Genomic DNA, 16,417 nt, shown 5'->3' with positions numbered 1-16,417 from the left:
TATTTAAAATATTACACACACATAGAAAACCTATATTCCCACAACTCAGAATCATCAACTCTTACTTTTGTCATATTTATTTCCAGCATTTTCTAGCACATAAAATGCCAGAGGCCTGCTCAGGTGGCCAGGGAGTGTACACTTTCCCAATAGGAGATGGACAGGATCGGCGAATGTACATAGGGAGACAGCCTCTTTGTCCCTTCTTTCAGGGCACTGGACTGCTCACATTTTATTGGCATAAGTGGTTGATTATACGGACAGTTTTTTACTACAGATTACATCACAGTGTTAAAAGTACATTGGTTAACTATTACACGGTATAGCAGCTCTACATCATGTTCTAGGATCTTTATCTTAACTAAACTTAGTGAATACAATTTAAGGGCAATTAGGTACAATACATCATGTGGAAAGGAGGAGACTCAGTACAAATCATCCCATGGCCAGCCAGTCTTTACAATTTGAAGAGGTCACAGACACAAGAATTTGGTACTCACAAATCTTGCTTTTAGACTGGTGCTTATCTTTAAAGCATTATGGCAGGGAGACAGTATAAGAAAATATAAACCAACTTAACTAGCCATCACTTAAAAGCTTTTAAAATCAAGGACAAAACTCACAGCTGGGTTTCATGGATAATATATGTCTAACTTCTATGAACCTCATTAAAATCCTAACTCTAAAGTTTACTGTATAACTAGTTAGTAGATAAACACTATATTTTACCTAAGTTGGATTTAAATAGGGGAAAGTCCTTCAGGATGAAATTCTTATTATATTATTGTTGTAACTTTGCTAAGTCACAAATCACCACAGGAAAATAAGAATGGAAAATAAGAATAATAAGTAAATAATCAGGAAAGACTGAGGAAAACTGAATAACAAATAAAACGACAGGAAAGACTAGGTCACCCGAGAAGCAATCCATGTTCTCCAGCGCAAACATGGAAATTGTTTTCCCGGGAAAACCCCAATTCTTCCCCATCAACACCAAAATGAGAGCTGTGTAACCTGAGGCCTGCGCTCGGCTTGTACAGCACAGGCAGGCTTTCATCCTGACCAGAAGCCCACCTTTGGCTTGTACCGTTCAGGTGAGCTCCCTTCCTTGGTTAGGAACCTGCCTTCAGGTTTTTCTGCCATCAGGCAAGGTCCTTTTTTTGAGTCCCTGTATCTCCTCAGCTCCCCGCAATAAAATATCACAGAGGGAGTTCCCGTCGCGGCGCAGTGGTTAACGAATCCAATTAGGAACAATGAGGTTGAGGGTTTGATCCCTGGCATTGCTCAGTGGGTTAAGGATCCGGCGTTACCTTGAGCCGTGGTGTAGGTTGCAGACGCGGCTCGGATCCCGCATTGCTGTGGCTCTGGGGTAGGCCGGCAGCTGTAGCTCTGATTAGACCCCTAGCCTGGGAAACTCCATATGCCGCGGGAGTGGCCCAAGAAATAGCACACACACACACACACACACACACACACACACAAAATATATATATATATATATATATATATATATATATATATATATATATATCACAGAGAAAATCAGTGTCCTTTCTAACCATCATTCTCTGACCCAAAAACCAACCCAGAGACAACTACTATTATGAGCTTGGCATGTATCATTCCAGTTCCGTTCAATGTATATCAAATATTATGTATGTAATAAATATTTAAATATTAATATTATTACATGGTTATATATTCAGAGTTTAAATTTTCCTACTGGGGAGAGAATTTAAACAGGGATCCAATACGAGCAGAAAAACCCAGTTATCAAAAGGTGGGAAATGCCCAACAACCTAGGCTAGAGAAGTCTGTACAAAGTTCCAATGTTTTTCATACTGTGGTCACTAGATCTGTAGGAGAATATTTAGCTTCTGTCAATCTCCTGGATGTTTTTTTTCTGGACCCCAAAGCTTGATCAGCCACTGAGGGATGGGGCTGGTGGTATAGCAGAGACCCAGAAAAGAGACATTTGAGAAGAAGAAATACATGGCTGTGTACAGACATGAGTCCAGGTACAACAAGATAAGGATGTACAGGTTGCCTACAATGTCAACAAGTACAACATCAAGATAACCACAAAAAGTATTATCTCCAGATGAGACCAATTAGAAAAACCCAGTAGAACAAAGTACCCTCGACAAGTTGCATCGATTTTTTTTCCGTTGTCACTCATTTCTTATTATCTGGGGAGAGAATCCCAGAAAAATACTAACTGCTTCAATATCATGTGATGTGAACCTTACTTATGTCATTTTCATAATTATTTTGATGACTACTTCTTTAAATTCAAACTAAATTGTAAATCTCAGTATTTCATATTAATAGTATACAGGGGTCAAATATTTGGCTAGATTTCACTTGAATTACTATCACATTGTGCATACAGTCTGTCATAGCAGTAATCTATAATATGGGTTATTCGTATTTTACCATTGATTTGCTTTTACTTTCGTTTTTTTCATTTTATTTTTTATTAAAGTGTAGTTGATTTACAGTGCTGTATACATTTCTGCTGGACAGCAAGGTGACCAGTCATACATACATATATATATATATATATATATATATATATATATGTATATGTGACTTTTCTCACACTATCTTCCATCATGTTCCCAAATCCCAAGAGATTGGATAAAGTTCCCTGTGCTGTGCTGAAACTCAACTTCTTCATCGTTAGCAAAGAAACTAATGTATCGCTGATTAATTGTGATGATTAAACTAAAACTGCAATGACATGTAAAGCACCTAAAATACTGCATGTTCAATCAATGCTATTTCATTACTTGTAGAAATAGAGGAGTATTTATCCAGGACTATAGACACTAGAAGCAGCCAAACTACGGCATCTTTGTCAAAGCATTTTCTCAAGCATCTCTTTTTTAAAACAGTAATTTTTATTTTCTCCATTATAACAGGTTTGCAGTGTTCTGTCAATTTTCTACAGTACAGCTAAGTGACCCAGTCACACATGCACATATACGTTCTTTTTCTCACATTATCCTCCATCATACTCCATCAGGAGTGACTAGGTTTAGTTCCCAGCGCTATACAGAAAGATACTCTTGTTTTTACATTACCTTTTATATTTATTTATTTTGCTACCTAAATGTTCATAACCAACAACAAATAGAGGCATTTGAAATTCCTCAGAGAGAAAATAAAACTACTTCTGGACCCTCTTGTTAGAAGAAAATATCTCTCAGGAGAAGGGAGGCATGATAAGGATTCAGAAACAAGGAGAAGAAATGAAGTAAAACATATTCACATTCCTTTTTTTCAGGATGAGAAAGGGTCAAATATATTATGTAATCAGCACAACCCTACATGCTTGTGTGTGTCTGTGTGTGTGTGTGTGTGTGAATCTGTGTGTGTATGTGTGTGTGTGTGTGGCTGAGGGCACTGTGAGGAAGGACATAATGCTCTCTCAGGAGACACAGTCTTCCTGGCATCAGACGTGGTTCTGACTACAACAAAAGCTTCTCAGTGCTTAGTTTTAGAAGTAAGGATTGGGGAGCTTTACATCCTCTGAATTTGGGGAGGTTATAAGGAGACTGTGCAGACAAAATAGGAAGTGGCTCATCAGAAGCAAATACCATCTACTTTCTTTCCTCAAATATTATGAGTAAAGTTTTGTGATATAACTGATGTTTTAAGAGTGTCGTGGAAGATGGTGGATGAAAGCTTGAAAATGAATAGCCAGCATTCAAAGCATTATTCACTTCTGGACATTATTTTAATCGGATAGATTCGCCCCTCTCTGAAGACTTGACAGTACTCCTGTCATAAAACTACTGTAAGTTGTTCTAAACTATTTACTTTACAGGAAACAGATATATGTCTTATCTTCGGGTAATTGGAAATGCCTCGATTATCCTGTAATCAAATGATAAAATAGTTTCTGCGAGCTTATGTTAAGGCATCACTCAGCTAGATGTTAGGTCCTCGATGAAATAACTACGGATAAATGGTGGAAAGCAATGGGAAATCATCTCTGCCATATTCAATGGCCAGTTTATTTAAATTGTACCTATGATTCAAGCATTTTAGAAATGACCGTTTAGAATAATGGAGACTAATATTTACTGAGTTTTTCTTATATTCCAGGCACTGCACTAACCATTTCAGGTAAAACATCTAGTAATGTATCACATGATTTCCTCTGGCCAATAGGAACTAAAGAAACATTTCATCATGACAATAGAGACTAATAAGGGACTGAGTCAGTTAAGCAACAGTTCTAGTTATGTGGAGCTGGCTCCAAATCAATCACTTTTGCTGGGTTATTTCCAAAGCAGAGCTGTAGACAAGGTACATGTCTTGGATCTTGGGCTGGGTAAGCTGGCATATGAAGAAAGCCACGAGCTATTGAAATGATCTTGTCTCTCTCCTCTATTTACTTTTTCATACATCCACCTATCACTGAAACTCCATCTCAAGATTTGAACCTGCAGAATCTTGTCAATGTTCAACGGCCACTTGATCTGTCATCACATTGAGTATGAATCTACAAACACAGTTCATCATTTGCATAAAACTCCTATATCTTTAGATTAGAATCATGGTGCATTATTAAGTTGATGGCTGATTCTTAATATAGGTTATTTTTATAGACTGGCACTATTAGGGAATATTGCACACAGTGTCCAATGAGTCCGTTAACATGACATTTCTACAGGGCAAGAATTTTCGAGGGTGACAAAGTGCATGTTAATTTCTTATTTTGTTTTTTGTTTCTTTCTTTTTAAGGCTGCACTCACAGCATATGGAAGTTCCCAGGCCAGGGGTCAAATCAGAGCTGCAGTTCCCAACCTCTGTGACAGCCACAGTAAGGCAGGATCCAAGCCACATCTGCAACCTACACCACAGCTCACAGCAAGTGAGCCACTGAGTAAGGCCAGACATCAAATCCATGTCTTCATGGGCATTAACTGGGTTCGTTTTCCACTGCCGGCAGCCGTAGCTCCAACTGGACCCCTAGCATGGGAACCTCCATATGCCGTGGGTGTGGCCCTGAAAAGCAAAAGAAAGAAAGAAAATATTTGGGGTTCAAAGAAATATATAAACTATTGTCTCTATTTTCTTTGCCACAACCTTAACTGAATTGTGGTGCCACATAGAAAAGAGAAATATTAAATTATATTAAGTTAATTAGTAACAACAAAAGGAAAATGTTTCTAAATGCTTTAGTATAAGTGTAAATGCATTATAATAGAATGCTTGATGTGTGAGCACATTCTTCAGCAGTCATAGACGCTAAGGGTCCCTGTAATCGTATGTTTGTTATTTCATATTTAATAGAATTCTGAATTGGTCCATTTATTTCTGTTCTTCTTTCCTTCTTTGTTGAATCCAGGACCTACAACAGAAACTGAAAAAAACTTTGAAAATACACTGTGCTCAATAAATACTTGTATTCACAATGAGTAAAGAAAGCAAGTCAGTGGCTAAAGAGTAGGAAAGAACTAGGTAGGTATGGGAGGACCTTATCTGGTAGTATTTGACAACTGGTAAAATGAAGGGATGAGAGAGAGAATTTTACTAAACTGTTTTCCATTTCATGCCTGCTTACTAGATTATTTACAACAAATCAACTAGGAGAGTGAACATGGAATAGGATTTGGTTTCAAGATGAGGGTAACTTCCAAACTTTGAATTTTAGAAATGCAGAAAAGAAATCTATCTCTCTGACTCAAGAGAGCTTGTTAAGAGTAAGAGAAAGATTCAGATTTCTATGTGAAAGACTCTTGATGATGACCTTGCCTTCTTTTTTTCAGGCATGACCTTCAACTGTTCCTTGTGGCAGGACAACAGCATGTCTGTCAAACGCTTTGCCTTTGCCAGATTCTCTGAGGTCACTGAACAGTGTTTCCTTTTGTTTACCCTCATCCTGCTCATGTTCTTAGCATCACTGGCGGGCAATGCTCTCATAGCCACTGCCATCTGGACCAACCCGGTCCTCCACACCCCCATGTACTTCTTCCTGGCCAACCTGTCTCTCTTGGAGATCGGCTACACGTGCTCTGTCACACCCAAGATGCTGCAGAGCCTTGTGAGCGAGGCCCGAGGAATCTCTCGGGAGGGGTGTGCTACACAGATGTTTTTCTTCGCGTTTTTTGGTATCAGTGAGTGCTGTCTTTTGGCCGCCATGGCTTTTGACCGCTATATGGCCATATGCTCCCCACTTCACTATGCAACACGAATGAGTCGTGGAGTGTGTGTCCATCTGGCAATGGTTTCTTGGGGAGTGGGATTCATGGCAGCCTTGGGCCAGACCAACTATATTTTCTCCCTGGACTTCTGTGGCCCCTGTGAAATAGACCACTTCTTCTGTGACCTCCTCCCTATCCTGTCACTTGCCTGTGGGGATACCTCCCATAATGAGGCTGCAGTCTTTGTTGCAGCCACCCTTTGCATTTCCAGCCCATTTTTACTCATCATTGCTTCTTATGGCAGAATTCTAGCTGCCGTGCTCAGCATGCCCTCACCTGAGGGTCGCCGAAAAGCTCTTTCCACCTGTTCTTCCCACTTACTTGTAGTAACACTCTTCTATGGCTCAGCATCTGTCACCTACTTGAGACCCAAGGCTAGCCATTCACCAGGAATAGATAAACTCCTAGCCCTCTTCTATACCGTGGTGACATCCATGCTCAACCCTATCATCTACAGTTTACGGAACAAGGACGTCAAGGCAGCCCTTAGGAGAACTGTAGGCAAGAAAAAAGTATTGGCTCATAGGTAGATACCAGAGGACCACAAAAATGGCTCTTTGAAAAAGCTGCAAAACCAACATAAGAGGAAAGAAAGAAAGATGAAATAAAAGGAAAGCGGGAAGGAGGGAAGGAAGATCTAGTCACTTGTTATAGAACATGGTGGGGGATAATGTGAACAAAAGAATGTACATATATGTATGACTGGATCACCATGCTGTACAGCAGAAATTGACAGAAAATGTAAATCAACTATCATTTAAAAATATCTAAAAAAGAAAGAGAGAAAGATAGAGAGGAAGGAAGGTAGGAAGGAAGGAAAGAGAGAGAGAAAGAAAGAAAGAAAGAAAGAAAGAAAGAAAGAAAGAAAGAAAGAAAGAAAGAAAGAAAGAAAGAAAGAAAGAGAAAAGGACGGAGGGAGGGAGAACTGTACTTATCAATCCGTTTTGTAAGAACCTTCTTGAATAACAGTGATTGTTATTTGAGAGATACCTCTGTACTCACAGTTAAAGTTCTCATTACCAAATTCCGGAAGGAAGTTGGCTACCAAAGAATTTTAATAGATGAGTCCAACACTAGACAGGTTTCCCAAAATGTTCCCATTTAGGCTAAAGTATAGGTTAAAAGGACAAATTGCCAGATTACCTCTCAGAAGCCTAACAAGTTCTCACTCTAAACTCTTCGGTATTTTCTAGCCCCTGAGGGGTCCGTATGACTTCTGCAGTGGTCACTGGGGTACTGCTTCCACATATGTGTGTCCCACATGGCTCTTTATGCCCTAATAGCTCTGTGATGTGTGTTACTTCCTTCCATAAAAATGTTTCAAAATTCTTCAACCTTAATTATTGGTACATGACATAGAGTTAAATAGTTCCTTTTTGAGTTGTGTCTACTGTAAAAATATGTAACATCCAAAAAAATGAAAATCATTAAAATTTAAAAGTAATCCAAAAGCTCCCCCCCCAAAAAAAATCAGAAGTATCTGTTGCAGAATTTTAAAAGAAAATTACAGGAAATTTTCACCAGAGTCTTCATGGTGAAACTTTTTTTCAAAAGAAGGAGAACACCTATTTAACTTCTAGGATGGAAGAAGAAAACTGAACTAACACTACATAATATAAATAATTTTAAATTTATTTTTATGTATAAGATTTACATATGTTCAGTTATGATCATTATACAACTACAGATGTGATAAATTCATTTGAGTAATAAAAAAAAATTTACATATGATTCCTGACCAAATATATTTGGAAATCATCTGAAAACTTGCTCTTAAGATAAATGGACATCATTATAACACAGTCTAGTCGTTTGAGGCATCTATAGGAACATTACCTTGGCTTTGAACATTTTGTTCTCAGGGAGGCACTGTGATCTATGAGAGATTCTCAGCTACCCACATAGCAGTGGGTATAGGACAAGGAATGGAGAACTGTGACAGCTACCATGACAACCTATACTATGAGTTCTGGGGATCTAACATACAGCATGGTGACAGTAGTTAATAACACTGAATTATGTACTTGAAGTTTGCTAACAGAATGGATCTTAACTCTTCTTACCACACACATACACAGAAGCAATGAACACGTTACTTAACTCGATCGTGGTGGTCATCTCACAATGGATACATACATCGAGGGATATATATTTGATATATGCATCATCACATTATACACCTTAAGTCTTCACAATTTTATTTGTCGATTTCATCTCAATAAAGCTGGAAAAGAAAAAGAAGATGTGGTAATTCTCCAGTCACGGAATGATAGTGATGGTTAGTTACTAATGACAGAGATGTCTGTTTTGCCAGATATGCCCATTTTACCAAAAGCTATCTGATTCACTGAAGACCAAAACAAAACACACTGTTTTTTTTATTTATATCTGTGTTCAGTTAATTAAGAATAGAAATATTCTGAAAATGCAAAAAATAGCCAATTAACAATTATGCTACAGAAATAGGCAGGAATTATCTGCAGGCATCAGAGATTATTATTTATAAATATGTTGACTAATCGACAAAAAAAAAGAATTTTTTTTTGTCTTTTTGCTATTTCTTGGGCTGCTCCCGCGGCATATGGAGTTTCCCAGGCTAGGGGTCGAATCAGAGCTGTAGCCACTAGCCTACGCCAGAGCCACAGCAACGTGGGATCCAAGCCGCGTCTGCAACCTACACCACAGCTCACGGCAACGCCGGATCTTTAACACACTGAGCAAGGGCAGGGACCAAACCCGCAACCTCATGGTTCCTAGTCGGATTTGTTAACCACTGCGCCACGACGGGAACTCCAAGAAAAAAAGAATGATTTTTAAAAATTAAAACCAGTTAAAAATGATTTTGTAGCATGAACTTTTGTGTTTAGTTTACTAATTTTGATAATTTTATACACTTAAAAAGATCAAAAACTAGACAATTACATGTAAGAGAATAAGATTAAAATACTTCCCCACATCATATTCAAAAATAAATTCCAAATAGACTAAAGACTTTAACGTAAGACCTGAAACTCAAAAAACAAAACCTGGAACCATAAAACTCCTAGAAGAGTACACAGGCAGAACGCTCTAATGACATAAATCATAGCAATATTTTTTTGGATCCACATGCTCAGGCAAAAGAAATAAAAGCAAAAACAAGTAAACAGGACTAATTAACTTTAAAAGCTTTCACATGCAAAGAAAATGAGCTGCAAAAAAAGGACAACCTACTGAATAGGAGAAAATACTCAAGCCTATATGATAAGGGGCTAACATTCAAAATACCTAAAAAGCTCATACAACAAATATCAGAAAATGAACAACTCAGTCAAAAAATGGGTGGAAGATCTGAAGAGACGTTTTTCCAAAGAAGACATATAGATGGCTAATAGGCATATGAAAAGATGCTCAACATCACTCATTATTAGATTAATGTAAATCAAAACTACAATGAGATGTCACCTCACACCTATCAGAATGTCAGTCATCAAAAACCACACAAATAATAAATATTGGTGAGGAAACAGAGAAAAGGGATCCCTTTCCCATTCTGGGTAGGACTATAAATTGGTACAGCCACTACGAAAACATTATGGAGATGTCTCAAAAAGTTAAAAATAGAACTACCACATGTTCCAGCAATTCCATTTCGGGGTAGATACCAAAAGAAAACAAAGACACGAATTTGAAAAGATACAGGCACCCTAATGTTCAGAGCAGCATTATTTACAATAGCCCAGAAATGACAGCAAACTTAGTATCCATGAACACTTGAATGGATGAAGGGGATAAAGAAGACACATTGATGTGACACATTTACACACACTTCTTCTCATCACTTATATGTGGAATCTAAAAAATTAAACAAATCAATGCGTATAGCAAGACAGAAACAGATTCACAAACATAGACAACAAACTAGTGGCTCCCAATGAAAAGAGGGAAGAGGGGAAGGGCAAGAGAAGGGTATGAGATTAATGGATACAAACTACTATGTACAAAACAGATAAGAAACCAGGTTTTATTGTCTAACACATGGAATTACAGCCATTTTCTTGCAACAATTTTAATAGAGTATAATCTGTAAAAGTAGTGAATCACTATACTGTACACTTGAAACTCCTTCTAATATTCTAAAACAACTATACTTCAAAAAATAATTTTTAAAAAAGCAGAAAAAGATAGCACTAACAGCTATGTGGATATCAGAGAATATAGACATAAAGACAAAAATTGTTACTATGGTCAAAAAAATTATGATGATAAATTTAGTCTATCCATCAAGAAGATCTAACAAACACGGATGCATCCAACAAAAGATTGCCCAAGTACATAATATAAAAAGTAACAGAACTAATTGGAGAAATGGTTAATTCCACAATAACTGCTGCACTTCAGTACCCCACTTAAAATAATGGATGGAAAAATTAGACAGAATAACAGCAAGGAAAGAGAGAGCCAAACAAGGTAAACAAAACTAACATATACGGAGCACTTCATTCAAAAAAAGCAGAATAGATATATTTCTCATTGCATAAGGAACATTCTACAGAATAGATCATTAGGCCATGAAACAACTCACAATAAATTTAAAATGACTGAAAGGGGAGTTCCCGTAGTGGCTCAGTGGTACCAAACTCAACTAGAATCCATGAGGATGCGGGTTCCATCCTTGGCCTCGCTCACCGGGTTAAGGATCTGGCATTGCTGTGAGCTGTGGTGTAGGTCACAGATGCAGCTTGGATTCCGGGTTGCTGTGGCTGTAGGTAGGCTGACAGCTGCAGCTCTGATTCGATCCCTAGCCTGGAGATTTCCATATGCCATAGATGCAGCCCTTAAAAAAATTAAAATGACTGAAAGTATATCCTCTAAACATGACTGAATGAAATTAGAATAAGTAACAAAAATATTGACAAACATATGGGCATGTAGAAATTAAACAATGTACTTCTAAATAATAAATCAAAGGAAATTTCAAGGGAAATAACCAAATACTTTGAGAATAATCAAAACAGAAACAACATGCCAAAACATAGAAAATGCAGCAAAAGTATATCAGATAGCATTTTGTAGAAAAAAGAAAAATGGGAGTTCCCATCATGGCTCAGTGGTTAACGAATCTGACTAGGAACCATGAGGTTGCAGGTTCGATTCCTGGCATTGCTCAGTGGGTTAGGCATCCGGCGTTGCCACGGCTATGGTGTAGGCCGGCAGCAATAGCTCCAATTAGACCCCTAGCCTGGGAACCTCCATGTGCCGTGAGTGCGGCCCTAGAAAAGACAAAAAAAAAAAAAAAAGAAAGAAAGAAAGAAAGAAAGAAAGAAAAATGTTTTAAGTATCGGTTTGTTAATTTCTCCACCATGAGAAAGTCTGTGTGTGTAAAAATCAAGTGACATAATAATATGCATAAGATGATTCCATTGTAATTTTTTAGTTACTATTGTCATAAAATTTACATCTTTCAGAGGGAATCAGAATGTAAAATAACTTGGAAAATAATCTTTCGATGAAACTTAAAAGATTATGCTATAGAGAGACTAAGAAGTAAATTCACATTGGGTATCCCTTCTTAGAAGGGGTGTTTAAGCTCAAAACTGAAAGACAGGAAGGAGCTAGCCATGATGAAGTCAAGAGAAGAGCATTTTAGGTAGAAGAAATGGCAATTCAAAAGTTCTGAAGCATGGAATGATGCTGGTCTGTTTGTAAATGGAGACTTATATCAGCTATAATAGATGGCACACCCACCTGGGAAAATGAGGGAAGCTGAAAAAAGGAAATATTGATCAAAGGTGTGAGAAGGATTTAGAACCCCAACAAGGGGCATCTATATGGGTACTGTACATGCATTACCCTGGAACTAGCCACAATGGACGTCTGTCACACACCCAAGGCCTGAAGCAACAAAGTGGGGAAGTGGTACTGGAAACCAGAAAAAAAGAAACCGTAATACACAGCTATCTCCAAGAGCTATGACTTTTGCTTGAGCAATACAGGCCACCTCATGTGTCCCAGCTGAGAGGGAGCCAAGGGAAAATAAACCAAACTAGCTGTTCTCTCTTTCTCTAATCCTCAACTCATGACCCTCATTGGCTGAATCCAGACAGAAGCCACATATCAAGGACTCCTTTGATTCAGACTTTTGAGTAGAGCATAGAGTTCAACATACATAGTGGGATAAAGAGTGGATCTGGGCGAGGGAGGAAAGACGGTGAAAAATATCCATCACACTTGTTTTTTTTTGTTTGTTTGTTTTGTTTTGCTTTTCCTACTGTACAGCAAGGGGGTCAGGTTATCCTTACATGTATACATTACAATTACAGTTTTTCCCCCACCCTTTCTTCTGTTGCAACATGACTATCTAGACAAAGTTCTCAATGCTATTCAGCAGGATCTCCTTGTAAATCTATTCTAAATTGTGTCTGATGAGCCCAAGCTCCCGATCCCTCCCACTCCCTCCCCCCTCCCATCAGGCAGCCACAAGTCTCTTCTCCAAGTCCATGATTTTCTTTTCTGAGGAGATGTTCATTTGTGCTGGATGTTAGATTCCAGTTATAAGTGATATCATATGGTATTTGCCTTTGTCTTTCTGGCTCATGTCACTCAGGATGAGATTCGCTAGTTCCATCCATGTTGCTGCAAATGGCATTATGTCATTCTTTTTTATGGCTGAGTAGTATTCCATTGTGTATATATACCACATCTTCCGAATCCAATCCTCTGTCGATGGACATTTGGGTTGTTTCCATGTCTTGGCTATTGTGACTAGTGCTGCAATGAACATGCGGGTGCACGTGCCTCTTTTAAGGAGAGTTTTGTCCAGATAGATGCCCAAGAGTGGGTCATATGGAAGTTCTATGTATAGATTTCTAAGGTATCTCCAAACTGTTCTCCATAGTGGCTGTACCAGTTTACATTCCCACCAACAGTGCAGGAGGGTTCCCTTTTCTCCACAGCCCCTCCAGCACTTGTTATTTGTGGATTTATTAATGATGGCCATTCTGACTGGTGTGAGGTGATATCTCATGGTAGTTTTGATTTGCATTTCTCTTATGCAAGTGGATATTCTCAGCGAATGTCCATCACACTTGTAAAGTGGAACAATACACACTCATGTGATACTAGTAGTTTACTTTAGGGAAAAGATAGTGAAATTATGGGCCATGGAAAGAGGATGTTCAAAGGGAGACATATCTATTTGTACCTATTATTCAGTACATTTGAATTTGCTTTTCGGATAATGTACTCACGGATTGTATGTGTAATTTTTAAATCTTAATGTTCGTATACAAATCAGACTATTATTATGTGGGATGTTATGGGTTTGTGTGTGTGAGAAAGAGAGAGAAGCTATCAGTCTTCATATCAGAAAATCATTAAATTTTTTTTAATATTTATTTATTTTTGTCTTTTTATTTTAGGGCCACACCCACGGCATATGGAGATTCCCAGGCTAGGGGTCGAATCAGAGCTGTAGCTGATGGCCTATGCCACAACTCACGGCAACGCCAGATTCTTAACCCACTGAGCGAGGCCAGGGATTGAACCTGCATCCTCAGGGATGCTAGGCAGATTCGTTTCTGCTGAACCAAGACGGGAACTCTGAAAATCATTAAATATTTTAAAGGATTTTTAATGTCATTTTATTCCTCCTCCCAGAAAGACCACTTCCGGTTTTTTCTTCTCTCTTCAACTTATTTTTGTGTCCCTTTATTTATTAGGTATGGTCAGATATATTATATCTTATTGGAGATATTCTACAAGTTGAACAAAATAAAATATGCAAGAAATTCACGTGAATGTCTCCACATCCTTTTACTCAAACTAGCTTTGGTCTAAATGAAACCTATTTAAAATTACTGTCCAACACTGATCAGAAACAGACATAAAGAATCCCATATACAATCGCCTCAAAAAGAATAAAATACCTAGAAATGAAGAAAGACCGGTCCACTGAAAACTATAAGACACTGACAAAAGAAACTAAAGAACACACAAATAAATGAAAATATATTCCACTCTCATGAGCTGCAAGAATTAAATATCAATATTACCCAAAGCAATTACAGATTCAATGAAATCCCTATCAAATTCCAATGGCATTTTTCACAGAACTAGAATGAGTAATTTTAAATCTTTGTATGAAACACAAAATATCCTGAATAGCCAAATGAATCTTAAGGGCAAAGCCAGAGGCATCATGCTCCCTGATTTTAATCAATACTACAAAGCAGTCGTAAACAAAACACTATGATACTGGCATAAAAACAGACACATAGGAGTTCCCATTGTGGATCAGCAGTAACACGCCTGACTTAGTATCCATGAGGATGTGGGTTCAATCCCTGGCCCCACTCAGTGGCATGGCCGTGAGCTGTGGTATAGGTCGCAGACACAGCTCAGATCCAGCAGTGCTATGGCTGTGGCATAAGCGAGCAGTTGCAGCTCCGATTCAACCCCTAGCCTGGGAATTTCCATATGCCATAGGTATGGCCCTAAAAACAAACAAGCAAAAACAGACACATAGATCCATGTAACAAAACAGAGAACCCTGGAGTTCCCTTGTGAGGTGGCAGGTTAAGGATCTGGCATTGTCACTGCAGTGGTTCAGGTCACTTCTGTGGTACAGGTTTGATGTGATACAGTCACTATTGCAGATCTGAAAAACCACTAAGAAAATAAGTCTTAAAGATCTCTGCACAAAGAAAAAATTGTAACTTTGTATAGCAACTGATGGTTAATTTACTGTGATCATTTAGCAATGTATATGAAGGTCAAAGCACTACACTCTACACCTGAAAAATAATGTATTGTTGGATGTCAATGATGTTTCAATTTAAAAAATCATTGCCAATAAAAGAAACATTACAAAGATAATAAGTGAATAAAATAATCAAGTAAAACCAGTTTCCAGTGTTTTGAGAAATCAAATGAGTTTATTCTAAAACATATGTAACAACCTCAATTCAGTAGATAACTAATTGTACACCAGAAGCATTTCCATGGAGAACTCTGTCCCAAAGGAATTTGTCTGCTAACTCATCTGGGATAAGCATTAACGGGCTGTCTGAAAATAATGCCCAAGAGTCTCCGGGATATAATAGACTGCACACATGCAAAGCACTCTTGATATTACCTACTGTCGTCTTCCTAATATGGGCTTTCTTCTTTGGGGCAGCATTGTGTCGAATGGAATACACACTTCTGAATATCATTCTTAAATATTCATCTGTGTACTACAGATTTCTCTGTCCTAGGCCAGTTGGAAAAATTCAAATGTGTTCCTTTATAATTCCATTTGCTTAAACTATAGTTATCAACATAAAGTAAGTAAAAAGATACTTGTTTTAACAACTACCCTTTCTTAGGAGTTCCCGTCGTGGCGCAGTGGTTAACGAATCAGACTAGGAACCATGAGGTTGCGGGTTCAGTCCCTGCCCTTGCTCAGTGAGTTAACGATCCGGTGTAGCCGTGAGCTGTTGTGTAGGTTGCAGACGCGGTTCAGATCCCACGTTGCTGCGGCTCTGGTGTAGGCCGGCAGCTACAGCTCCGATTCAACCCCTAGCCTGGGAACCTCCATATGCCGCAAGAGCGGCCAAAGAAATAGCAAAAAGACAAAAAAAAAAAAAAAAAAAAAAAAAAAAAAAAACCTTCTTAGGAAAGGTTGGAATGTGTGTACATCAGTTACCAAATATACATAGGGAAACCAGACAGCATTTCATTTCTGGAAGTCTTCTCTAAACTTTGGAAATAACTAGTTTGGTGCCTATAGAAAGCAATGGATTTTTCTTTGTAATCAGAGTCTCTCAGTCTATCACTTAAACCCATCTTAAAAGCATGTAAATTTGAATAAACACTATTCCTGAAAGGTATTAAATACCTAAAGGAAATGTGTAGCCTTCATCCAATCATGTCAACTTTTAAAATATGCAGTAGAAATATGATGTGTTGACCCATCCACCTGTTTTATCCAGACATTTTGAAGTCACATCTCCTTTCTTCTATAACATTTTCCTACACAAAACTTAAAAGTCTCTGTCAATATAAATAATACGCTGTGTGATGAAAAATGATGTACAAAAAGATACACTAGAGAAGTTCCCTTGTGGCACAGCAGCTTCAGGATCCCACATTGCTGCAGATGTGGCAAAGGCCAAAACTGCAGTATGGGTTGAATCCCTGTCCTGGGAAGTTCTACATGCAATGGGTGTGGCAAAAAA

At 38.2% G+C, this 16,417-nt stretch overlaps 1 protein-coding gene across 1 annotated transcript; it reads left to right on the top strand.

Annotated features, from left to right (window-relative positions):
* Positions 1 to 5,785: 5,785 nt before the first annotated feature.
* Positions 5,786 to 6,748, top strand: LOC146401361 (olfactory receptor 10C1-like). The gene has a single exon (XM_084970349.1). The coding sequence runs from the start codon at positions 5,786 to 5,788 to the stop codon at positions 6,746 to 6,748; it is 963 nt and encodes a 320-aa protein (XP_084826475.1).
* Positions 6,749 to 16,417: the final 9,669 nt, after the last annotated feature.

This window comes from Sus scrofa, chromosome 7, assembly GCF_054392235.1.
Source record: "Sus scrofa isolate SSC_HxYL_T2T_F1_AM1 chromosome 7, Sscrofa_HxYL_maternal_Yorkshire_Landrace_v2.0, whole genome shotgun sequence".
In the NCBI taxonomy this organism is placed as follows: domain Eukaryota; kingdom Metazoa; phylum Chordata; class Mammalia; order Artiodactyla; family Suidae; genus Sus; species Sus scrofa.
This window is presented reverse-complemented; position numbering and strand designations above follow the sequence as displayed.